The sequence below is a fragment of the Trichosurus vulpecula genome, chromosome 2 (genome assembly GCF_011100635.1).
Source record: "Trichosurus vulpecula isolate mTriVul1 chromosome 2, mTriVul1.pri, whole genome shotgun sequence".
Taxonomy (NCBI): domain Eukaryota; kingdom Metazoa; phylum Chordata; class Mammalia; order Diprotodontia; family Phalangeridae; genus Trichosurus; species Trichosurus vulpecula.
Genome location: NC_050574.1, coordinates 169,666,728 through 169,693,861, shown reverse-complemented (window position 1 = coordinate 169,693,861; position 27,134 = coordinate 169,666,728). Strand labels below are relative to the sequence as shown.

At 39.3% G+C, this 27,134-nt stretch overlaps 1 protein-coding gene across 3 annotated transcripts in view; it reads left to right on the top strand.

Annotated features, from left to right (window-relative positions):
* Positions 1-26,440, top strand: part of ARHGAP32 (Rho GTPase activating protein 32) — a 255,843-nt gene extending 229,403 nt beyond the window's left edge. For all 3 annotated transcript variants that reach the window (XM_036747729.1, XM_036747727.1, XM_036747730.1), the window contains 10 exons: positions 1,654-1,798; positions 2,251-2,333; positions 8,842-8,949; positions 9,395-9,540; positions 10,632-10,827; positions 12,921-13,066; positions 14,933-15,004; positions 16,172-17,047; positions 17,667-18,649; positions 20,189-26,440. In XM_036747729.1, coding sequence (XP_036603624.1) covers positions 1,654-1,798; positions 2,251-2,333; positions 8,842-8,949; positions 9,395-9,540; positions 10,632-10,827; positions 12,921-13,066; positions 14,933-15,004; positions 16,172-17,047; positions 17,667-18,649; positions 20,189-22,441 — 5,008 coding nt within the window. In that variant the 3' untranslated portion in view covers positions 22,442-26,440. The remainder of the gene's footprint in view (positions 1-1,653; positions 1,799-2,250; positions 2,334-8,841; positions 8,950-9,394; positions 9,541-10,631; positions 10,828-12,920; positions 13,067-14,932; positions 15,005-16,171; positions 17,048-17,666; positions 18,650-20,188) is intronic.
* Positions 26,441-27,134: the final 694 nt, after the last annotated feature.

Here is a 27,134-nt window from a genome sequence, read left to right as displayed (position 1 = left end):
TTAATTTTTCCTCAGGATCTCATCCAGTGTCTTACATGTTTTAGTGGCTCAGCAGATGTCTGTTGCATTAGATTATATTCTAACCCCAAATCAAATCACGATCATCTCCAAAAGTAGCTTATAAACCTACATCTGAGATTAAATGTGATGCTATAGGTTATACCTATACCTCCAAGACCATGTTTTCTAAACTCACTTTGACCTTGGAACATTTTAGGATTTGAATTATATCCAGGATACTTTTAAATGCTAGTCTAGTGAACCTAAGGGTAAAGAACAGCCCCAAGGCAAAGAGGAAGGATGGGCAAATTTTGGAACAAAATAGAGAAAAGTAGACCTAATTTGGCTGTTTCAATCATGAGAAGCAACTCCATGTAAGCATAAGGAAATGTTGCTAGTACAGAATTTTTCTCACAGAACTCCAATTTATAATATTTAGAACACTGAGGTTTCACAAAGCATGATTCCTTGGGGGGAATAGCTATATGGATATAAAATAAATTACTTCTTTTCTAGGCTTCCTGTTAGTAAATGAAGAAGACAGTAGGTTAGACATCATGCTGTTTTACCCAGCATTCCATTTCATTACTCTGGATATTAACATCTGAAATATTTCTTTCTACAAATCAAATAAATGATGAGTTGAAAACAGTGTGAAAATCAGATAAATTTTTAGCACTGAGGAATTGAGCATTGGGCCATATAAATTATTTAGAGTGAATAAACTAAATACTGGAGGCTGAAAGTAATTTCTCTTTCAGGCATTTATTCTCAGAAACAAAGAGATTGGATTTGAGCCTGTGTATTTCATTATTATTTTTCTGTTTCTATTTCTATAAATGGAGATTTCCTTTGTCCTTCAGTGAGTTTATTTGTTTACAGAGCTCATCTTTATATGTCACTGAAAGTAACTCTTTGCTTGTGGCTATACCGTATTTGAGAGGACTCATCTTGGGCTCTTGTGTTAAAGATCTAATATTCTTTGCAAAACAAGTTTTTAGATGCTGAGTGACTCAAAGAATCAGCGTATCCACAAACGAATCCCCAAAGGATTTAGTCCTAGGTCTCATGTCTGTGAATCAATGCTGGTTAATTTGAACCATCTATTTTGATGTACATATTCCAGTGATGATTAAGTTTGGCCTGACTTGGCATTTTGAAAACGACTTGTATTTCATGAACATTTTCTCTCTGTGAAAAGCAGGGCCTCTGTAAGGAATCGCTTCATGTGGTTTCTGGCTTCCTTCTCTCACCAGCAGAAACTTACTGAGTTCCACAGCTTGCATCCCAGGAATTTCTATACACAGTAGTTTTGATCTGGACCAGCTGCCCTCAGGCCTAATTTTCAGCATTTCCGAAAAGCTTTGACTGTTCAGCCTTCAGGATTTAAGGATCTTATTGTCAGTTTGATTCGAGAATGGCCACTATATCCTAGCACCTGTGACCTTAGGCCATGTTGATGGTGGTCATACAATTAACCCTCATGGGAAGTGAGGGTAGCTCCCAGAAAATGTGCTCTTTCAGAATATACAAATTTAAATCTAATCAGCCACTTATTCTCTTGACTCTTTGTTTTAGGATTTTTCTTTCTTCTAATCCTATCTTCTTTTGCTAACAGAATTTGATTTTTTTCTTTTCACATATTTTCTTTAGACATGAATTTGACTCTGAACATATTCCCGACCTGACAAAAGAGCCTTATGTTCAAGATATACATTCAGTTGGTTCCCTTTGTAAGCTGTATTTTCGAGAACTCCCAAACCCTCTGCTCACTTACCAACTGTATGAGAAATTCTCGGTAAGTACTTGCTGATTTGGAAGCAAGTTTTGTTTAACTGGGAACTTTATTGTGGGTTGTTTAAAAGACAGAAAGAAGACAAGCTAATTGGTTTGGCCAAATGCAAGTAATGGTTTCAGAGCCAAACTTGAGGCTTAGCTGAAAATTTTCTTTATTTTTTCCTCGGTCATTGCCAGTCATAGTCCTTGCTGTTTCAGCAGGTTTTCACTCCTTTAGTCTCTGCCTTTGGATCTCTAACTTAATCTCCCACAAAAATTTTTCATCCAGTTTTTATGATTGTATTTTTATTAGTTTCAGTATAAATCTTCTTTGTTAATATGTTCTGTGTTTCCAGTTCAGTATATGAGGATGAAGAAACCCAGTTTGAAAATGGAACTAGGTCTGAAGAGCTTCAATTAATAATTCTTTTCCAGTAAAACTCATCAGTTTATTTTTCTCTCTTTGTGTTACAGGATGCAGTTTCTGCAGCAACAGATGAAGAACGACTCATAAAAATTCATGATGTCATCCAGCAGCTTCCCCCTCCACATTACAGGTCTTGCTTTGTGTTTAAAATAGTAGGCAATTGGTCTATTGATATCTAAAATTAGGTTGTCTCCTTGGATAGCTCACTTTTAAAAATTTCTCTGAACTTAATTTTTTTCTAGAATTTGATTTTTAAATAAGTTTTTCATGGTTATTATGACTGTTCTTTTGAAAAGTCTCAGGGTAGCTAGGTGGCGCAGTGAATAGAGCATTGGCCCTGGAGTCAGGAGGACCTGAGTTCAAATCTGGCCTCAGACACTTGACACTTAGTAGCTCTGTGACCTTGGGCAAGTCACTTAACCCTGATTGCCTTGCCTTCCCTTCCCACCTCAGAAAAAAAGGTCTCCTTTTTAATTTTATGTCATTTAACTTTGTCATTAGCATATCTATTTAGTCTTTAGTTCACTGAACCTTTAGTAGGGAGATTTAATATATGTTTTATTAATAATCATAAATATTGGTCATTTTACATAAAATATTTATGTAATTATCAAATTTACTTCCTTGCATATAAATCACTTTACTATCCATTCACTCCAGTAACTGTTCCAGACTTTCTCTTCTATCTTCAAACCTCCCATGCCTCTCCTTCCTATATTCTCAGATGAGAACCTCACCTCAAGCTGAGGTCATTCACCAAGAGCTGCTTCTTCTATTTTCCTTATCTCACATCCTTCTGACATCATCCTCTACTCTCTCCTTCCTTACTTCTTTCTCATGAAGAAATAATCCTTCTGTCTGAACATACTCTTGATCCTATTCCCAGCCATCTTCTCCAGCAAATTATCTCTTCCTCCTCCCATCATTGTAATCTTCAGTCTCTCCTATCTACTGATTCCTTCTCTGCTACCTACAAACATGCCAAAGTCTCTTCATCCTAAAAAAAAAAAAAAAACCAGAACAAAACAAAAAACCCCTCACTTGAGCAGAACAACCTTACTAGGTGTCATCCTGTCTCCTCCCTTTGCCAGCTTAACCCTTTGGAAAAGCCATTTTGACAGTATGCTTGCACTTCTTTCACTTGATTCTAATTTTTTTTTTGAAGTTTGGCTTCTGACCTTATCATTCAGTTGAAATTGCATTCTCCAAAGTTACCAATAATCTATCAGTTGCCAAATTTAATGACTTTTTCCTACTCCACATCCCTTTTGATGTCTTTGCAACATTTGACACTGTTGGTCACTTGAGAGAATTGGATATGCTCTATTCTTGGGGTTTTTGTGACTGATCTTTCTTGTCTTTCCTCCCTATATCTGACCATTGTTTCTTAGTCTCCTTTACTGAACCATGCCCACTGACTGTCAGTGGCCCCTCCTCTTTTTTCTCTGTACTTAGTAACTTTATTATCTTTTATGGATTTAGTTTTAATCTCTATATAACTGATTCCCAGATCTCTATATCCATCCTTCTTCTTTCTCTGGAGTTCCAGTCCCAACTGCCTGTTGGACATTCAAACTGGATGCCCCAAAGACGTTACGACTCATTGTATCCAAAATAAAATTATTTATTTTCCCCCTCAAACCCACCCTTCTTCCAAACTTCCCTATTATTATTTAGGGCACCACCATCCTTCTAGGCAAACAGATTCACAACCTCAGTACCATCCACAATTCTTCATTCTTACTCCACATATCAAATCAGTTGCCAAATCTTATGATTTCTTTTGCCATGCCATATCTCACGTGGTTTCCCTTCTGTCCACTCACATAGCTGCCATCAATCTCTCACCAATAGCCTTTTAATTGGACTCCCTGTCTTGGGTCTTTCTTCACTCTATCCTCCACGCAGCTGCCAAAAGTGTTTTTCCTAATATATACACGTCTGATCGTTTCACTCCTTATGCTTTAAACTCCAATAATTTTCTATTACTTCTAGGAAGTATTTTTAGCACAATGCCTGGCATTATGGTAGGCTATATAAATTTTTATTTCTTTCATTCTGGGGTTAAGCATAAACTCCTCTGCTTAGCACTTAGGTTCTTCACAACCTGTCTCCCTGTTTTTTTAGTCTTCTTACACAGTTCTCCCTTCCATGAGCTCAGTAGTTCACTAGTAGCAGGCAACTTGTATCTCTGACACACAGTGGTCCATCTCCCACCTATATGCTTTTTTAATAGCTGAGATTCATACATTGAATGCTCTTCTTCCAACTACTGCCTCTTAGAATCTCTGGTTTCCTTCACAAACCCATATCAAATCCCACCTTTTGTAGGAGGCTTTTCCCAGTCTTCGCAGATGCTGATGCTTTCTCCTCTGAAGCAACTCCATAGGAACAAAGATTTAGAGCTGGAAGAGACTTTGTGGACCATCAAGTCTGTCTCCTCATTTTACAGATGAGGGAAATGGAGGCACAGAGTGTTTAAGTGACTTTTTATGTCATTTATTTAAGACAGGGCTGTCCAACCTTAGGTTTTTATTGAAACAATGGACAAATTTTGATTTGCCATTTTAGTGAGATCTCTGCTGTAGCTCAGCTTCATTTACTAAAACATTTATGTAAATTTCTATGCTTGTAGACAGGCTGCATAAATTGCACTGCAGGGGGGCCCCTTGCGGGCTGTGCGCCACATTTGGACAGCCCTGATTTAAGATGTGGCAGTGTTTAGTCTGATTCCTCCCCAGGCCTCTTGATTTTTCCTATTCCCAAGTTTCCTGCGTTCTCTGCCACAAGAAACAGACCACGTAGGAAGAAGTGGTTGAGAGATTTTGCTGTTCATTTAAACAGGTTTAGAAAGAATCAGTCTAACTTTACTAGGCTCATCACCAGGAATACCGCTTATTTAGCAACATGTCACACCACCCCCAAGACAAGTGATAAGACAGGACAATAGGCAGGAAAGTCCAGACAGTCAGTGTTTTTTCTGGAGATCTTGAAGTGTGTGAAAGCCTGACATGACCCTACCTCTAACACACCGCTTCCAGGCTCTCCAGCTTTCAACTGAAACTGCTTATGCACTTCCTCTCCAGGAAAGAGACTCCCAGAATGGAAGTCCATTGACACTTGCAAGAGACAGTTCCTGGAGGATATATGCCCTGGTTTCCTAAAACCTCACCCCTCTCATTTTATATCAAACACAGATGTTTTAGGTTTCATTTGTTGGGGTGGAGGGGGGGAAGAGAGATCCTTACATCTTGTAGTAGTAAGATAGCACCTGGTTCATCGATAATTCCTTAAGTCTGTATACATCTATTACATACCTATTTGTGTATATGTTATCTCCCTCATTAGACTATAAGCCCCTTAAAAGCAGGGAGCCTTTTTGTTCAATGTCTGGAACATAATAAACAATTAATAAATGTTTATTGATTAATGTAGATAGCTAAGAATTTGAAGTCAACAGATTTGTATACATTATTGAGATCTTGTGTTCGTATGGCACTCTGTAGTTTTTTAAAGTCTTTTCCTTCATGTACATTTCCTGATTGGATCCTCAAGGACACTTTTAGGAGGTAGACAAGCACAGATATTATGTACTAGTTTTATCAGAAACCCAGAATTAAGCGATTATATATTGCAGTAATGGTGGCACCCTGCATTGATCAAGAGGGAGTTTCCTCCCTGGAAGTTCTTTATGTCAGTGGAATTGCAGGCTCAGTCCCTGTTTCTCTCACTCCTTCATGAAGTCTTTATTCAAGTCAAACTGGTCTGCTGCTGCTGTTAAGATGTAGAATATTTTCAGTACTCTACTGCAACCACTGTGTTATTTATCTGAAGAAAATAATTTGAGCCCATCTTGGCCCACTTCATCCTTTCCTAGGCAACCTGGTGTCCTCGTCATTCCTAGGGGCTCACTATACTGATGCCAAACTTAGTTGAGACACCCAGTTGATATAGACCACTGCAGCTCAGAATTCCCAAGCTCTAGAGGTCCACTAGCCTCAGCCTTCTTGTAGCTCAGATTACAGGCATGTGCCACCATACTCAGCATGTTAATGCAGCCTTGCAAAATAGATTTCCAAAATGGTTTTGTCACAGAAAAAAATCTCTCTGGTCTGCAAAATTAAGTCTCCCAACCCTGTGGAAGCAGGATGGCTCGGGATTCGAAGTCAGGAAGACCTGAGCTCAGATGCTAGCGCTGCCACTTATTGTCTCCCGTTTGACCTTGAACAAGTCACTTCATGTGAACTCTGGGCCTGTTACCTCAAATGTAAAATGATGGGGTTAGACTCAGGGATCTTTGAGGTCTCTTCCAGCTCTACGTCTCTGATCCTACAATCCATCTTAACTATAACCCCCACTCACTCAGCAAAGATTAAGCTTGATTAAGAGCTTGTTTTAAATTCTCTGAGCCATAGCCTTATTATCTGAAAAATATCTATAGTAATACCAACTTCTGAGGGTTTTGTGAGAATTGAACAATATAGTACTTGAAAAGTGTATCATATTATAACAGTAAAGTGTTGCTGTTATCATTTTTGATCAAGAGAGCAGAATTATTGTTTTTATTAGGTCAGTTTCCAGATTCTTATGAGATCTATACTGATTCATTTGAAGACTTAGATATGTGAAACAGTATTTCCTTTCACCTCTGAATTTCAGAATATTAATCATACTTTGTTCCTGTGCCCCTTTCTCAGTATCTTTAACATGAGAAAAAGCCTATAATTTAGACACCTCTAAGAACCAGGAGCTAAATTACTGTTCCTTACTGAAACAAAATATTTCACTGACATCTCCTGCTTAATCTGGAGAAGACGGAGCTTCACCAAATACCCCAATAAATTTATCTTAATGCATATGAGGTTATTTAAAAAGAAGAAGAAAAAGATTGGACAGAATTGGACAAAACAAAGGATAGGCTCTTGGGTTTTGAGGAAGTAACTCCATGCCCAAAGTTCCTGAATATGCTAAAAGCTTCCCCTCTAGTGGCTACTGGAATTCGCTATCTTCTTCTTGACTGTTGCTTAGGGCAGTTAGAAACCACCCTAGCTCTTGATGGAGCAGAGTATTTTAATTAACCTATAGTTGACATGTCTGCTGTGTGCAGAAACTAAATTTGATTGATAGAGCTATTTTATTGGTATAGCCCAACATGGAAATCAGATGACCAAAAATGCTATCTTGCCAGATAGATGTTTGTTTTGGTGGCAATGCAGTAGTGTAGTAGAAAGAGGCCCGGAATTGGATTCAGAAGAAAAGAGTTTAAATCCCAACTTTGATTCTAACTTTCTATGTGAACATGAACAATCACTCTGCCTGTGCCTCTGTCCTATAAAATGACAAGATTAGAGCAGAGAATTCCTTCCAGTTCCATGAGCCAGGGTTGGTTTTTTGTTTTGTTTTTTGTTTGGTTTGGTTGGTTTTTACTTTTTTGTTATTTATTTTAAGTGGTTCCCAGTTTACCAAAATAGTTCATATAGAACTCCCTTGTTTGAAATCTAGGAACAGTGTTACGTGTTACTGAAGTAACTTCTTTACCCTGGGATATGGTCTCCAAAAGGAATAGTGAGGGACAAGGTCTCTGAGGTGAAACTTAGGACAGACTAAAGTACAGAAAGCCACCTGTGGGAGTGAAGTATGGAGAACGGATAGGGACTAGGTACCCTGACCAAGATAACAAGATAGGAGCTGAAGCATGGGAAGGGGAAAAGGGAATAAGCATTCATTTAGTGCCAGGCACTGGGCTAAAATACTAGTGGAGAGAAAAAAGAGATTTACCTTCAGAAAAGGCTTATCCCTTCCTTTCCCCTCTGTCACTGTCAGATCTGCCACTTTGAACCACTAGGGCCAAAGTCCGAGCAGATAATAGGCAGAAGGGAGCACAGTACTGGGTAGCTAGGGGGCATAGTGGATACAAGGCCTGGAGTTAGAGAAGACTCGTCTTCCAGAATTCAAATCTGGCCTCACTTAATACCTTTGTGATCCTGGGCAACTCACTTAATTTTGTTTACCACAGTTCCTCATCTGTAAAATGAGCTGGAAAAGGAAATGGCAAACTACTCTAGTATCTTTGTCAAGAAACCCCCAAATGGGGGCATGAAGAGTTGAACACAACAGAAAAAAGACTGAACAACAGCAAAAGCGTAGTCCCAGGTAGTTGCTGATCAGGGAGGAAGGGGAGGGAAATCTCACAGCAACAGGGAGGAAAGAGTAGTTTCTGTGCTACGGGGACACCAGACTGGTACTGTTTTTCCATGGTAGTTATTCTTGTGATTGGTTGTACTTAAACTGGGTGTATATAGTCAGAGACAACCTGTATAGCTGTTTTCTAAAAGTTGGTCCTATTTGAATCAAGTTTCCCCAATTCTTTTTTTAAATTGGCTTTTTGTAGTTTTTATTAGTTGCAATAACTACGTTCAGTATCTACAATTCCCTTCTTCCAGTTTTATGATAATAAGATTTAGAGTTAATTGATGGCAAAGTTTTCATTTTTTATGTTGTTCTTGATTTCCTTCTTACTATTGAAGAAGTACACTTTAATTGATGAGGCTCTGCTGAAAAGATTGTGGAATGGAATGCTAATGGTTGAATATTTTCTGTCTGCTAACAGATTTTGGTGTGTTTATTTCATTTTCCAGAACACTGGAGTTCTTAATGAGACACTTGTCCCTTCTAGCTGACTATTGTTCCATCACAAATATGCATGCCAAGAACTTAGCTATTGTTTGGGCTCCAAATCTGCTAAGGTAACTTGCACTTTACTTCCTGCCTTCAATAAACTTGTCATAAATATAAGATTCATTTTAACACTACTCTTTAAGGAAGATTTTAAAATGCGATATTATTATCCCTTTATCATATGAATTTCACTAAATAGTTTCTTATTGAAGCACTTAGAGAATTATAACTCATTTTATTGGGGTATATTCCAGTGCTTAGCACAGAGCCTGGAACATAGTAGGTGCTTAATAAATGTTTATTGATTGATTTAGAGGATTCAGAATAGTTTATAGTGTCATGACCATGGACAAGCCACTTACCTTCTCACCATCTCAGTTACTTTATCTGTATAATGAGGAATTTGGATAGCCTAAGTTTCCTTCAACTTTAGAATTCAATAATTTAGTGATTCACATCCCTGTGTCTGCTTACCTTTGTGAATTTCTAATGATAATTTGTTTTGTTTCATAGATCAAAACAGATAGAATCTGCCTGCTTTAGTGGGACAGCTGCCTTCATGGAAGTGAGAATTCAGTCAGTGGTGGTCGAGTTTATTCTTAATCATGTGGATGTTCTCTTCAGCTGCAAAATTAGTGCAGTCATTCAGGATGGGGCAGGTATGACTAGGCTCGTATTGATTCAGAGTTATCTCTATGAAAATGACTTCTCCTAAAAGCATGAAAATGGGAAAATCAATTTTTCTTGTTGAATGAATATAAAGGGATGATGTTGGACAATTTTCTAATTCCTTTAACAGAGGAAGCATCATTTCAAGGCCATTTACTGTGAATAAAGAAAATAACCACATGTAGGGGTAACTTGGTAGCATTTAAGTCCACAGTAGTCTTTTTTAGTAGTGTTGCTTTTTACTAAATTATGTTGGAAAATAGTTTTTGCAGTGATGTTTCTAAAGCTATCAAAAGTTAAATTTATCTCATCATCTTCCCTGAAAAAATCTTTCATCTTTACCCTTCTGTCCACTCCCATTGTCCCAGTTATAATTGAGACCCTCATTGGTAATGGACATTACCACAGACTCTGGAAATGACCTTGCTTTATCTTTTCCCCTTTTCAGCCTTATTTCGCATTATTTTCACACAGTCCAGTTCTACTGCTTGCTGTGTCCATATCTTGTTCTCTTTAACTTTAAACAGAGCATCCTTCAGCCCTGTAGCAGACTATTCAAACCCAACCCCATTTCTGCTTACTAGAATCTTTGTTCTCTTTTAAGCATCACATTGGGTGGAACCTGCTCTGTGGTGCCACCTCAGTGTTCTCTTACTTTAGTGTTTTGCACATAGTAAACAATAAATACTTTTACTTTTATTCATTCATGCCTTCCCTAATTTCCCCTCTCCTTTTCAACTAGAAATGATTATCTTCTCCTTGAATATCATGCATTGTGGCCTGTTCTATACATGTAATCATTTTCTAACAAATATTTTAGTTGTGTATATGATTCATCTCACTCCTCAACCAAAGTGTACTCTTCTTGAGACCAAGAACTTGATTGTTTTCCACCTGGGAACATCTAGTACCTAGCATTGTATGGTCCCTTGTAGGTAGCTTAACAAATGTTTCTTGAATTGAGCTGGTATTCTAGGTGTTTGTTTTTAGGGCAGGACAGAGAAAACTGCCTGTTATTATTTTATATATAGCTACCTTTTTCCTGTGCTAGGAAGTCTTAACTTTCCCTTTATATCTGAAGCTTCTCTTTCGAGGCCCAAGTCCCTGCTGGTGTCCTCTCCGTCCACCAAACTCCTGACCTTGGAGGAAGCCCAGGCACGAACACAAGCTCAGGTCACTTCTCCAGCTGTGCCCGACAACAAATACATCGAAGTGGGAGAAGGGCCTGCTGCACTTCAAGGAAAATTCCACACTATAATTGAGTTCCCTCTCGAAAGGTAAAGTAACTGATTTTCCTTCAGGTTCAGGTTTTAATCCTATATTTCAATGTTGTGACCAAGGAAAGGCCCCAGAATAGTTTGTTTGCTCTGGTGTGAGTCATACTAGCCAACTCATAATGAATCCTCAGTGTGGCATGGTACCTAAGTAAACTGCTGAGCTCTCAGCCTGGGTTAAGAGAGTACAGGAAGTAAGGAAAGACAGGATAGCTATCTTCAAGTGTTTTCAAGAATTATTCATGGAAGAGGGATTGTATTTGTTCCGCTTGGTCCCAGAGCAGAACTAGCAATGAGCAGAAGCTGCAGAGGGCTATCTTAGCAGGTAGTAGGTTTTCCCTCATTGGAGGTCATGAATCAAAGGTGAGTGACCCTTTGTCAGCTATGTTCTAGAGGACATTCTTGGTCATATATGGGTTGAATTTGATGGCCCTGAGGTCCCTTCCAATTTTGAAATTCTGTGATTGAGGACATAAAATGTATCCTTTTAATGGGAAGCTTGCTGTAATTAAAAATAAGTTATTAAAAAAGCAGTTTCCACAGGGATAATTTTAAGAGTATACACATTTCCACTGTACATAAGTTGATTTTCTATCTGATATATATCATTGAAGGATTTTAGTTTTCTTTGTGTTTAATGTTGAGGTAGAACAGCTTACTTTTAGAGGGAAATGCCTAGATACAAGCAGTGACTTGCCTTAGAGCAGACACTAAGGAAGGATAAACTATTATCTCTAAGGCCCCTTTCTGCCCTAAAATTCTGTGATTCCATGACATAACTACAGCAACTGCACTATGTCTTTCTTCTTAGAGTTGGAAAGGACTTCAGAGGTCAGTTAGGCTCTTAATTTTGCTTGTAACTTAAAGCATAGTAGATTTGAAAGCTCTTTGATTAAAAGTCCTTCCTCTCCTGTTTTAATTTAAATATAGATCTCTAGAGTATGTCCCTATACACATGAAGGGGGATAGTAATTTTTAGATTGTGTAGGACCAACATGTTTTCTTAGGACTAGTACTTTCCATATTGTTAGACTTACTTTCCTCATTTCAGTTATATAACTATTACAACATTTCCTAAACATAAGAGCAAACCATAGATTCTTTTCTCTATGAAAATGTCTCAGATTTTTGAATCCCTGTACTAAAACGATTACCTTAGATGTCTAGGATGCTGGTTTTTTACCCTAGCCAGCGTCTCTGACCTTGACTTCCCCTCTTTTGCTTTGTTGCCTAACTCTCTGTATTGCCATACCTCCTATTATCATTTTTGTCTCCTGCCTTTGTTTTTCTTTACGTTCTACATCCTGCATGGCAGTCAGGCCCTTTTCTGGCTTTATTGTTAGGGAAAATAGCATGTCACACTTTAAACACCCGTTCATTTAAAAAAAAACCAAAACATTCCAGTTTTGGATAACTCTTACCACTTTGTTTTGCTGCTGCATGTCGGTCTATATTTTATTATATACCTATACATGCATATACACATGTATGTTTCTGTGTCTTCATATATAATTATACGTATATATTAATTAATGCCTTTGATTTGATAGCAACGTTGTTCTTTGTCACCTGTTCTTTATCTTATCCTGTGTATTTATAGCTATCTATACAACGAAATTCCCCTTCAAATAAAAGCCCTGCTGCCTTCTTTAAAAATCTACATAATATGAGAACCTAAAATTTTTCTCTTACCCAAGTACTTTCTGTTCTATTTCTTAGATAAGGTCAGATGTAATCAATATGAGGTAGTGTGGAGTGAGCACTAGAGTTTGAATCACAGGACCTGGGTTCAAACCCTCAACTTTAATATTTTCTTTGACCAGGAATAAAGTCCCTTTACTCTTCTCAACCTCACTTTCCTCATCTGTAAAATGAGTGGATTGGACCTAGAATGCTGTCAGCATGGAACTCTTCATTACTATTCAGATATCTGATCTGCTTGGTAAATGTTAGCTTTATGGTATACTGGAGAATGTATAAAGCTATTTCAGTTTGACATTTTCCAAATGTCTTGGATTTTCCCATGTTTCTTATTTTCTTGTAATAACTTGGCCCTTGGGTGTCTTAGCATTGATTTCTTCTCTATATTGTCTTAGGAAAAGACCCCCAAACAAAATGAAGAAATCTCCTGTGGGCAGTTGGCGTTCCTTTTTCAATTTAGGGAAATCATCATCTGTTTCTAAGCGGAAACTTCAGCGTAATGAGAGTGAGCCTTCAGAGATGAAAGCAATGGCTCTGAAAGGTGAGTGCCCTCCACTTGAGCTCACATCAGAATTTTTTTTTCTTTACTTAAGGTCAGTGCTCATCAGCGCTATGGCCTGATCACAGGGAGACAGGGCATGACCCCAGTGGATGGTTTATCAACCAATTAGAATGTTACAAGATGAGTTCCCTCCCTTGTCTCGATGTTGGCAAATCATGGCCTTAGGTCTAACACAGCTATTCTGCATTCTCCACACATTATCTGTCACTCCACCCTCTAGGGTCATTGGCCCAACAGGACAGTTATAATTTAACCATGACCCCAGCACTTGCAGCAGATGCACAGTCAAAATTCTTCCTCTGCTCTGCCCCCAGCTCACCTCATAGCACAACTGCAGGGTGAGAGTGAGTACGGGTCCTGTGCCCCTCCCTGACCAAGTGTCCAGGGTACACTCCACCTTTGTACATCTCATTGCATTATCTTTCCTTTAAAACTCATTCCTCTTTTGAACTTTATCCTATTACTGCTAAAAATACAACCAGGTATCCAGGTTTGCATCCTTAGTGTCATCCTTAGCCTACCTATACACCTTCATTTACCAAATCTTGTTGTTTCTCTCTCTGCAATGTCTCTGGCCTCTATCCACTTCTCTCTCCTTACACAGCCACCAGTCTAGTTCAGATCCTCATCACCTCCCTATGGATTACTGTAACAGCCTATTTGATCTGCTTACCTCAAATCTATCCCATCTCCAATTTATCCTCCACTCAGCTAAAGTATTCCTAAAGCTAAAATATGTCTGACCGTGTCATTCCCTTACTCAGTAAACTTCCACGGATCCCTATTATCTCTAGGACCAAATATTATTTCATTTTGTCTTATACAGAATTAGAAAATTTTTAAGTATAAGTTTGATAACATACACAATTATTAGTACAGTCCTGCATGTACATAACTTACAAATAAGTGAATATGCACACATTGGAAATATGTGCTCAGAACCTTTTTACAGATGCGGGGTGCACAATTTAAAAAGTATTCCTGTTCTGTATATGCATTCAGTAGTATGTTATCTGAACATATTATCACACAATGTGAACAAGTTATTTACGTTACATATAATCAGCATCTGCTTATCTAACTTCTTTGACTACATGCATAAGGTACTCTAAAAATGAGTAGCTTAGTAAATCGAATAGACACACATAGGAAGCTGCTTACACAAATTGTGTTAATATATAACATTTGTAATTGCATATATGTAACTTCCAAATGCTTTGCATTAGTTTAAATAGTTTATATTTTGTAGTGAATGCCATCTTTGTGTGTTTTAGGTAGACTGACAGCACATAGCATATCTTTGGATTTTGTTGAATGTGATACCTAATGTGATACCTCATTGCCTAGTTATCTAGCATTAACTTCCAAAACACACACATCTTTGTGGCAAAGTGGCTCATTGGTAAGAGTATGTAAATGGATCGGCATAAAAGCACCACTAGAAAAACAACTTCAAGCACACAAACCTTACCAACGAACCTTAGTAAACAGATTCACTTAGGAAGGAGACAGGGCTTTGGGGTGTAGTGTTCAATTCAGCAAATATTTGTTGACTGCCTTTTGTGTACCCAGATGGTTTGAGAGAGAGGGAAAAGAAATAATACTTCCTGTCCTTAAGAGACATATAGTCTTTTAGGAGAATAAAATTTATAAGTATAAAGTAAATAGACAACAATACAAGATACTATTAGACAAAGTACTAAATTGAATATATAATATAGTACGAAATGGGTGTATTGACATTCATTAGCTTAAAACTATGCAAAATAAAAGTGGTATTCATTTTCACAACAAATATATAGGTAGTAAATAATAAAAACATGTGCTTTGATTTTGATTCTTCAGGGAGCAGGGCAGAAGGAACCCTTCGCTCAGCTAAAAGTGAAGAGTCTCTTACTTCTCTTCATGCAGTTGATGGTAAGAATGAAAGCACCAGTTAATCTACAGTATATTTAATTTTTTAAATACAAAAGCGTTGTCTGTACTTTTAAGTATCCGTCATATCCTCGAGACAGTCTGTTGATGAACAGTGAACCTTTGTCTTATTAAGTACTCTAATCTGTTTGTTTGTTCAGATGAAGTTGTTTCATGGTTTGGTGTATTGCTACTCTTTAATCTTTGCTCTTGGGTTTGCACATACACAGCTTTAAGTATTTAATACTTGGTAATTATACCTGAACAAGACTTTCTATAAAGTAGTATGTTTATTAAATTTCACTGTATGGAGATAGTGCTATCCATTAGATGATTAAAACTCTACATAAAAGAAACATTCTAATGAGAATCATAGATCTAGAAGTTGAAGATTTCAGGTGTCATATGGTCCAAAACCCTATTTTTTTTGTTTGTTTTGTTTTTTATAGATGAGGAAAGTAGCCTCTCTGGAGGCAAAGGTTTAGAGCCTCTGTTGTACCAACATGAAATCAGTTCCATAAGCTGAAGTTAATATTTATCCTTTCTGTGATAACGTACCACTAGAAGTCTATGTTTGGGACCCTCAAAGTTTAAGAGCCTAAATAGTGCTACTAGTCCTTTTCTTCTTCTCTCCCCACCCCAAATAAAATATCATTTTGGTGACTTCAATATAGAATACCATTCATTGTGCTTATTGTATGCATTTAAAAGGAATCATGTACAAGCAAATGTATCTTTGTACTTTTTACTCATTTCTAATCAGAGTATTCACATTAACTCCTCATAATTTCTATGTGAGGTCAGTGATGAGTCTGCCTAAGGCATAAAGAAATAAAAGAACTTGCTCAAGGTCACAAATTGAGTCAGTGGTAAAATTAGGAATTGAACCCAGAAGTTTTATTGTCCTCGCTCTTGCCTTGTCCATTGAATGCTGCTCTCTCCACCCCCCTTTCCTCACTCATTTCAAATCTGCAGTTGTTTGGCATCCCATATTTGCTTTTTGGATTATATTCCTTCAACACTAACTGGTCTATATATATTCACTGGCTAATATCAGAAAGAAAGGTGAGACATTTTCCCCCCTTTTAGCAAAATCTGTCTGCTTCCTAGATGACTACTCCTGATGATGTGTGTCTGGGATATTAATTATTTGATATTATTTATCACCAGGTGACTCCAAACTCTTCCGACCCAGGAGACCCCGGTCTAGCAGTGATGCATTGTCTGCCTCTTTTAATGGAGACATGCTTGGAAACCGCTGTAATTCCTATGATAATCTGCCCCATGACAATGAAAGTGAAGAGGAAGAAGGACTCTTACATATTCCAGCCCTTATGTCCCCTCATTTGGCTGAGGACGTTGACTTGAGCCCACCAGACATTGGAGTAGCCAGCTTGGATTTTGATCCTATGTCATTTCAGTGTAGTCCTCCCAAGGCTGAATCAGAGTGCTTGGAAAGTACTGCTTCCATCTTAGATTCAATGGGATTTCCCAAGGACAAGCCAAGCACCAGTAAAAAGGAAGCAGAGGCGGGGAGTCAGTCTCAGACTCCTGGCAGTACTACCAGCTCTGAACCTGTCTCTCCACTTCAGGAGAAATTAAGTCCATTCTTTACCCTGGACCTAAGCCCAACTGAAGACAAAGCATCCAAGCCATCCTCATTTACAGAGAAGGTTGTTTATGCTTTTTCTCCAAAAATAGGACGGAAATTGAGTAAATCACCCTCTATCAACATATCAGAGCCAATTTCTGTGACCGTTCCCAGTCGGGTGTCAGAAGTCATTGGCACAGTTTCAAACTCGACATCACAGAATGCATCTTCCGCAACATGGAACAAAGGCTTTGGAGAAAGTGACATCATCAATAGGTCTTCCACTCAGGTAGTAATGATGAGAACAAATGAGACAGATTCCCGAGAAATATGCCAGCCTGAAGTCCAGCCTGTGGACCAGGAAGCTGCTGAGGCAGTAGGATTGCCAGGGAAGGTGGAACAGGCCATCTCCAGCAGTCAGAGTAAGGCTGTACCTTCTGGACAGGCTCAGACAGGTACTGTTGGTTTTCCTCCATTCTTTCTTTAAGTTCAGAGGGATCTACAATACATTATGCCACCTGTGCCTTTAAAAAAAAAAGGGGGAAATAAACTTCAGAGGGCGTGCTTTTCAGGGTTGTGCCAATGACTCGAGCCCTAATAAAACTCCTGAGGGCCAACAGCCCCTCATCAAGGCTTCAGAGTCCCATTTGTGTCTTTGGACAGTCAAAATTCGTGGATAATTTTTGCACAACTTTATACAAGCTCTTGGTTCACGTATAAGACTTTTTAGTAAAATTTGCCAGCACTTGAAGGGACTTTGGGGGCCCAAAAACTTGTTTTCTCATTCTTTTTCAAGCCAGAGAAGGGTACCTACCTTCTCTGCTTTCCGTCTCTGTAGAATCCAAGAGGAAATTGAGACCTCTGAACAATTTGTTTTAGTTTTCCTTCTGAACCAGCTGTACTTTTCTACAGCTTTTGCATGTGGGACAGAAGATCAAGGATGGCCATTGTGAGATGTGGAAAGCGCCTATTTTTTTTTTCTTTTTATTGGTCAGAGGGGGATATTTTGCTGTCCATGCAGGATAACATAGACTACCTTTTCACTCTCATTTTTTTTTCCCAATTTCCTACTAGGAGCAGTTGCCCATGACTCCCCTCAGGATCTCGTTCCTGTCAGTTCAGTCTCTCTTATCCCACCACCACCGCCTCCAAAAAATGCTGCACGTATGTTGGCCTTAGCATTGGCTGAATCTGCACAGCAAGCTTCAACTCAGTCATTGAAGAGACCAGGGAATTCTCATGCTGGTGGCTCAAATTATGGAGACACTTCAGCAGTGACACCTGAAGATAAACAGTCCAGTTCTTGTCTTAGTTTTCCTTTAGATAAGAGCTGTTTCCATGCTAGTGTATCATCAGAACAGCTTCACCTCCAAAACACTCCATCTGGAAATTATGACCAGCTTAAGCTGGGCATCGCTGTGGCTGAGGACCACACCAAGTCCGTTCCAGTTGAGGCTGGGGAGCAGCCATACCACTCAATTGATTCACCAGTGAATCAGGCCCATATGACTTGTTTTTCTGGGGACCCAGAAAAGGCTGAAATTCCCATGGCAACATTAGTGGATTCAGACAAGACTGACAGTCATGTAGTTTTGCACGAGAATCAAGGGAAGACCAATATCCGAACTGTTTCCTTTGGGAACCAAGATGAACCCCATATCCATTTTTCCAGTGGAGAACAGCTTCTTTCCCCTCTGGATACATCTGTAGATAAATCACAACTTTCTGCAGAACCTGAAGAAAAGGTAACCCCACCTTTCAGTTTGCCTGTGGACAAGATCCACCCTCCTCCTGGGTCCCCTGTAGACAAAGCCACTCCAGCTCCAATAACTTACATGACAGCTACTCCAACACCAAGTGAAATAAACACCAGGGAAACTAGCTGGGATATGGTTGGCCAACCTATATCCTCTGCTGACCTTGTCACCACCCTTCAGCGCACCCATAGAGCTAACCGTCCTCCTCTATCCCATTCTTCTCAGAGACCAGCAGAGCAGCAGCTAGTGGTGGGACAGGTACCAGCAGCAACCAGTATAGGACTAAATAATTCCCACAAGGTAAGAAGGGGAGGGAAAGTGAGGTGGAACATACCTTTTCCAAAGGTATGTTTATTGTTAACAGGTATGATGAGCCATTTCGGGTATGATTGTACATATCTGAATCTTACGGAATGCTTCTGGAAGTATTTTATATTTCAGATTGGAATCTGGTAATTCCTGAATTGAGCGACTTATCAAACAGCTCAAGTTGGCACTATTTGGTAGCTACCTCTCTGTTGGTTTTGCTTTGGGAATGGAGCAAGACAGCATTATTACCAAATCACTGTAGCTTGATTTTGTCTTCTTCCTTTTCTTCCTAGGCTGTTCAGGTGCTTCACTGAATAGTAACTCAAAGGAAGCATGGTCTATTGAGTCAAACTGGACTTTAGGTATCAGGGTTTACAAGTTCTTTCTTTATGTCCACCACTGACTGACTGTGACTTTGGGCAAGTCATTTAACCTCTGTGCCTCAATTACAACTACCAAAAAAAAAAATATAGGATAACAGATTTCTTGTATGCAAATAAGACATTTTATAATTCCTATCTACCAACCACTAGAGAAATGTAAAAAAATCTCATGGAATTAACACTACTAGATACATTTTTAAAACTTTAACTAGCAGCTTTGATCACAGTCAAGTACTTATTAGCTTGAGAGAATTAATATTGTATAGGGAGTACTGAAGTTAAAATCTAGATTATTTTTTATTCTAAGTGCTATAGGTTTCTTGCAGTCAGCTGGGAAAGGCCTTGTGATACAGTGGAAGAGTGATGGGATCAGAGTGAGAGGACCCTGAGTTCAGGTCCTACATCAGCTACTTGCTGCATATATGTCCATGGACAAGCCACTTCACCTCTCCGGGCCTCATTTTCCCTTTCTTTAAAATGAGAGGATTGAACCAGATGACCTTTACAAATCCCTTCCTTCTGTGGTTCTGTTATCCTATGATCCTAGGAATGTGAGCAAAAAGGACCTAAATGTCTGGTTCACAGGGGAAGGTGAATCTCCATTTTTCTAGAATCTCCGTTGCTGGCTTCCCATACTGGCCACATGCTTAGATCCACCTTCTGAGGCCAAAGTGAAGCAACTCTCAGGGTAGAGGAGAGCTCTACCATTGATTTAGACTTCACCTTAGAAAAGCAACTTACTTTTTCTTCCCATGAACTGGTCCAGCATATAGTGGTCAGCCACCATCCACAAATTTCTCTTGATAGTTTGACTACATTATATCTGACAGAAAGTTCTTGGTGTTCAGGCCAACTAAGATAAACTTACTATACATTAATTCGTAATAGGGTAGGAATATCCATTTATAGTGGGAAATCAGCAAGACTAAAGTAATTCTACAAGTAAGAAAATAACAGCACTCTTAAAATAAAAGCAGCCATAGATCTTCCTTTTTCCCACTTGCAGAAAAACCTAATTTTGTTATCTAGGGCTGCTAGCTAGGTCGTTGAGGTGAATATGCAATTGTAGTTGACTTTACATCTTGGCCCATAGAAAGGAACAAAAAGCCCCAAAGTAGTTAACACCATATTTATTCTTTCTTAATAGGTTCGTGGAGTAGCTTCAGCTCCGGAGAAGCCACCTGAGCCCAGAGGAGCAGAATCATCTTCCATCTTTACCTGTGATGGTAGTACAACTCGCTGTGTCACCTATGCTTCTGCTGTCCCCCCAGGCCTTCCTGAAAAGGTTTGGGAAGGTACAAGGGCTCCCCCTCTCCACCTGCGTTCTGGGTCTGTTCCTGTGCACACCTCCCAAGGCTTTACCCTGCCTGTCCCACCCACGAGGACGATGGATAGTAAGATTGCTACAGCCATACACTCCAGTAATACAGATGCAGCCAGTACTTCAAATTACCATTCCTTCATCATTGCTTCATCAGCTTCCATGGATGATGCTTTGCCTCCACCACCACCTGTCCCTCAGCCTAAGCATGCCTCGCAGAAAACAACTTACCCTTCTTATATGAGGCCTGATATCACGACTGACTCTGTTGGCGCAGAAAATTGTTTGCATCTTGGCTTGGCTTCAGCCTGTCAGTATCGTCCACAGAGTGTTCCCCCACACCACCATAAACCTGAGCAGCACCAAGTCTATGGTTCTAGATCAGAAACACCAAGTTGCATGGGTCCCCGCTATAATACATATATACCCCCTGGGAAAAATTCGTCTGGGTACCATTCCAAGCCATGCAGCCGGGTTGAGTATGTGTCCTCTGTAAGCCCATCTCTTCGGAGTGCTTGTTATCCTGAAGACATTCCTCCGTACCCCACTATCCGCAGAGTACAGTCCCTCCATGCCCCTCCATCTTCTATGATCCGTTCTGTCCCCATTTCTCGGACAGAAGTACCCCCAGATGATGAGCCATCCTATTGCCCAAGACCCCTTTACCAATATAAGCCATATCAGTCCTCACAGGCCCGTTCAGATTACCATGTAACTCAGCTACAGCCTTACTTTGAGAATGGGAGAGTTCACTACCGGTACAGTCCTTACTCTAGTTCTTCTGGTCCCTATTACAGTTCAGATGGGGCCTTCTATGATGTGGATGCTTACAGCACGGTACAGCTGAGGCCACTGCATCGCATGCCCAACCGCGATTTCAGCTTCTACAATCCCAGGCTCCAGGGAAAGAATTTGTACCGTTACCCTGGTTTACCCCCTCGTCCCCAGGGCAACATTGTTGGCTACCTTTCTGGGAATGAACACAATCTTATCAATGTGACTTCAGCAGCTGATGTGAAACATATGTACACTTCATGGGACCTGGAAGACATGGAGAAATACCGCATGCAGTCCATCCGACGGGAAAGCCGAGCACGGCAAAAGGTTAAAGGGCCAGTTATGTCCCAGTATGACAACATGACCCCAGCTGGGCAGGATGACATGGGTGGGATTTACGTCATCCATCTACGGAGCAAATCAGATCCTGGGAAAACTGGACTTCTTTCCGTGGCAGAAGGGAAGGAAGGGAGATATCCCACCAAGGCAGTTACCCCAGAGGGAGATGACCGCTTCTATAAAAAGCATCCTGAGCCAGAGTTAGACAGAGCCCATTACCATGGTGGCTATGGCAGTGGGCAGTCAGAGAAGCCATCTCTCCCTCTGAAGCAGAGCAGCCTCAGGAACAGAAAAATCCATGACATGAGCTCCAATCCCTCTGAGCACAGGGCACACCAGGAAGTAAGCCATAGGCAGTTCTGTGAATCAAAAAATGGGCCTCCATATCCGCCAGGACCTGGCCAGTTAGATTATGGGAGCAAAGGCATCCCAGACACTTCTGAACCAGTTAGCTATCATCCTTCTGGAGGGAAATATAGTACAGTAGGCCAGGAGACTTTGAGACTGAACCACAAAGAAGTGAGGCCTTCTGAAGAGCTAGAGCGGCCGCGTATGCGGCAGCCTCCTGCCCCAGAGAAACTCTCAAGAGACTGCTATAAGGAAGATGAGCATCCCACGCAGTCCGTTCCCCCACCTAAGCCGGAGAGGAGTCACAGTCTGAAACTCCATCATACACAAAGCATGGACAGGGACCCCAGTCTCCTATACCAGTACCAAACGCATGGCAAACGCCAAAGCAATATGACTGTATTATCTCAGTATGAGAATTTGGATGATTATCACCCCATGCCTCAGCACCAGCGGGGAGGTTTTGGAGGAGGAGGAGGAGGATTGGGTACATTCATACCTCCTGGTTTTCCCCATCCACAGAACAGGACATATGCCACGGCTCTGGGTCAAGGGGCTTTCCTTTCCACAGAGTTGTCCTTGCAGAATCCTGAAACACAGATCCATGCAGAATGAGCCCTGGGAACAATAGAGTTAAAGCAGCCTCTGCTGGACAGTGGACTGTTTTATTTTTTCAACGACCAAAAAAGATTAAAAAATACACAAAAATTTAAAAAAAACAACCAAAATATCCCAATAAGAAAAGGAAACAAACTTCATCTTTTCTCCTTATCACCACATCCCCCATCCACAGACTCTGTTGTGTGTGTTATTTAAAGGAGGCCTGAATGATTGTGGAGAGCTTCATTTTGAATATATAGCAAAGAAATTTTGTCACAGACCAAATTCACCAGAGAAGGCAAATTTATAATGAGATTGGGAGCTGCTGCTGCTGCTTTTAAGTAAAATTAACGTTGTCTTTTTTTTTCTTGGTACTTAGTATACATAGTATGGAGAAATCTACATTAATTGCTGGTAGGATTTTACTTCTATTTTGGGTTCCTACTTCTCCCCAGTAAATACTGAATAACATTCCCAGAATATCAGGTCATTCTTACCTAATTACTCTCTCTCTTTGAGGAGCCAGTTATACTAAATTAAAGTCAGAAAATTATTAATACTTTAATTAGGAAACAGTTATTATTAAGAAGTTAATTTAAGCATTTTAAAAAAGAAATGATTTGTCCCCTCAGCCTGAGAACATTTAAAAAAATATATTATTATTCTCAGCACCCCATGGAAACTTTTTTCACAGTTCTGTTAATAACCTTGCATAAATGCAAAAAGGATTTTTCGTTAGAATAACAATTAAGCTTCTGAATGAAAGAAGAAAAAAAATCCTCTTTGTTATTGTGGCTTAGTTAACATCAGGAACTGTCAGTTCTTGTAATGTGCTTACTACCATTGAGATTTTATAGAAGATCTTGGTAAATTATAATTTCTAGTATAAACATTTCATGCCACTGTCATGAAAAATACAGCAGCATGGTTTGGCTGGACAAACACAGAGAACATACCCTAATTTACAAATTTACTTTGTGTTAATTTTTTGTTTCTAAACCAGAGTGCAGGTTACCTGGGAATTCTTAATGTAGGTTACCAGTTATTTATGAGAACATGTAAGCTATTATAATAACTACTTAGTACGCTGCACCATATCATCATCAAGTGGAACTCTGTGCAGTTACCATGTTAAGTACTGAGTAAATACATGTTCTTCATTTGCTGTGTATTTAGCGTGATCACTGTTTTATTGTAATTGTCATTCACACCAGCATTTCAGGTACATCACTTTGTAACTCTGTAGAAATGTTATGTATATTTAGTACCCAAGACTTTGTTTTTAATAATAACTCACATGAATTCCTTATTACAATAGGAATAAGACAGCTCTTTCCAGCCAAATAGTTTCGTTTTTCTATATTCCCTCTCATCACAGCTATACCAGATTAGCAGTACAGTTGTCTATTTCTAAAAGAATATAGTTTGACATTTCATTATACAAGACTTACTAATGCTTGAGTTTTAGGCATTAACATCTTTAAAATGCTGAATTTGGTGAAGACAGTTGGAGAATCTCTTTCAATTTAGTGGATGAGAATTTCTCTTAACTTTTTTTTAAACTCGGAGTGAGTTTCATTCAGTGAAAAAAAAGAAAAAGCAAACAAGTGTTCATGAGGCTAAAATCATGCTGCTACCATTGCTGTGAAACCACATATACTAGGGCTCACATCATTTCATCGCTGATCCAGAACGTCACGTCATTGCTATTTTTAGTGATTAACAAAAGATTTAACTATCATGTCATAAAAGAATCATCTTTTTTTTTTGAGGGTAACCAACTCTTTAAGTTTTCTTTTTTGATCTCTCAGCTTTGGTCATAGCTACTCCAACAGCAGTGGTCTAAATATTCATTTAGGGGTGTGTCTACAGTAGAAATTGGGAAGCAACTGATTTTTTTTTTGCATGTAATTGGCCTGTGGAAGTTCATATAGTTTTACCAAATGCACAGATCCAGCTACTATAGGAAAAAAACTCATTACCTTCATGATAATCAATAAGCATTTATTAAGCACCAGCAATGTCCCAGGTACCAATAGGTACTGGGGAAATACATTCAAAGATTGCAACAATCCCTACTCTCAAAGTATATTCTAACAATAAGAAATTTAATAACACACTCCCACATGACTTGAAGTATTTGATGCAAATACCAGTCAGCTAGATTTGTTTCCAGCACTAAGAATTTCTTAACCCTGGCTATCCCTTGACCATCATCAGATCAATAGAGCAACTCAGTTGACCCATTGGCAATACCAAATTGATAGCTCATCAATAGCTTGATGATTGGAGGGAAGGGAAGAGCCGGGCAGGGGGACTATTACAAAATAGGTTTGCATGATTAGTAGTAATTGTATGGCCTTGGAGGAAATGATTGACGAAAAGCCTGCTTAATCTGTTTTTTATGTATGCACATTTTCCACCCCTGAATTATAAAGCTGGGAAAAACAAAATGCTAAAGTTTTTCCTTGGAGAAATTCCTAACTAGAAGCCCACAGGTAAATAGCTTGATATAGATAATGGCTCAAAGGAACATTAGATTTGTCAAAACTATGAACTCTGCACAGAGTCGACAGTTGTTTTCTCTAATGCAGACACAGCCTTAATTACGTATTCAGTTATTTGAAGAACTTTGCATGGTCTCTTTCTTGCTAATACTATGGGGTAGAAATTGGGTGGCAAATCACTGTGAGCCAAGTTACCTCAGCATAAGTCACCATGGGTGTGACTTCACAAACCTGGAAATGGCATTGAAGTTAATATTTTTAATTTTGACATGGGGCATCATCATCGACAAAATGGAGCTGCCTTATGCATTGAACCCATCATCTAGTTCTTTTATTCTTTTACTAACTAAATCTCTAGTATTTTATCCTTTTGGCTAAACTTGTGGTCTGCTCCATTTGATTTGGCTAACAGATTTCCTCAGACTGTCCGACTGCAGAATTTTCAAACAGTCTCAAAGGTGCCATTTTGTTTTTAGTTCCTCTCATCTGAGCCTAATTTCATCTTGTGTTTGGTTTCCTTTTAAACATGCAAGTTTCCTGAGATTGTCCTGAGAATGCTACATGCATCTCTCCCCTTATTCCTCCATATTTCCATAAAGCAAGACATTTTGTGAAAAAAGGGTCAGGTTGGAAATACACAGATAACAGAAAATGTGCTTCTTTGAAGAGGGAACACTTGTATGACTTGAAAGAGTGGGGAAGAAAGAGCAAGACATTTCATCTTTTGGGTGGCAATTTGGTATACAGTTTAGCCAGCTTAAAATACATTATTCCCCTTTGGTTACAGACGGAACAAGTAGATCCACCCTTTGCTTCCTTCTGTATACCCACCCCTATCTATTGCTCATCCCATTAGTATGTTGGCAAAGCATTTGTATAAGGAAATAATAGTGAAAGTAAAAGAATGTTTGAGAGTTATTTCAGAAAGGATTAGAGGCATGTGATTTTTCAGTCCCGAGTGTTACAGGAGTGTAACTGTGTACATGAAAATGCCAGTGCATAAAGTGGGCAAGGGGGGAGGGAAAGAGCCCCCCTCTCCCCGATAGATGGTTTGTATTTTTATGGTCAAAGAATGAGATAAGGTTGTTTTGCAGTTTATGTTATGCAGTAGAAAACTTGATTCTTCAACCATGACCCGCATGATAAAAGTGTCCTAGAAAGTTTTGAATCACACTTCTGAGTTCTTTTAACTTTAATTTATATAATGTCTTATTTTTATGTTTTAATATTTTTGTGAACTGGTGTAAAATATATATGCTGAGAAGCTCATGTATTTTTTGTAAATAATTTTGTGGCTTATTCTTTGCCCCATATGTAAATATTTAGATTACCACTTTCTTCCAACCTTGTATAAGGCTGACGTGGGGTTCTGGTTTTGGTTTGGGGGAGGGGTTTTTGTACTGTAATGGGGAACTCCAGATTGAGATGTCTTGTGGTTTAAATCAAATGTCCCACTAAGGTCAATTCAAATATACAAGTCAACAGAAATAATTCAGGTTAAAACAGACATTTTGTGTCTATGTGTGTTTATTTCTCCAAATGATGAGTGCACTGGGAGGAACTGAAGTTAGGGTAAGGGCTTTGGGGCTAGAAAGAAATGTGTTAAATTGACCATTCTAAATTGTATGACTTTGGCTACCTAGCTTTAGTCTTATGCCCAAATAACTAGGGTAACTTCACAATTTCAGAGGCTTTTTGAGCCCTGCTGGGATTTTAGGGTTGACTTAGGAATTCTACAACTATCCCAAAGAGTCTTCTCTTGACATGGTATGTCTTCCAGTCTTGGGATTTTCTAGTTGATTGAATGTCTGGGGGCTCCATCCTCCAGCTGCTCCAGAGGGCCTTAGAAATTGTGTCAGTCCAGGTTTCTGGAATGTACCCCAGAGGAACTCATTGGGGTCTTGGAATGAGTCATTTAGGGTTCCAACCCAAACATCCCAAACCTATAAAGGTGCTGAGTTCAACCCCTTGTGGGAAAATGCCTTGTTCATTATGACTAATGAATCTTCACTGGGCCCCTGCCTTATTTCCCTCTAGCCTAGGCATGTCTTTATTTCGGCAAGTATTGTTTCTTTCTATACCACATACCCAGTATTGTTCCTCCCAACACTAAATTTCCTTCAGAATAGACTATGCTTTCCTATGGTGATTAAGGTGACTTGGAAGAACTCCCAGCCAGGACACACCTTTCAGAGTTTGCA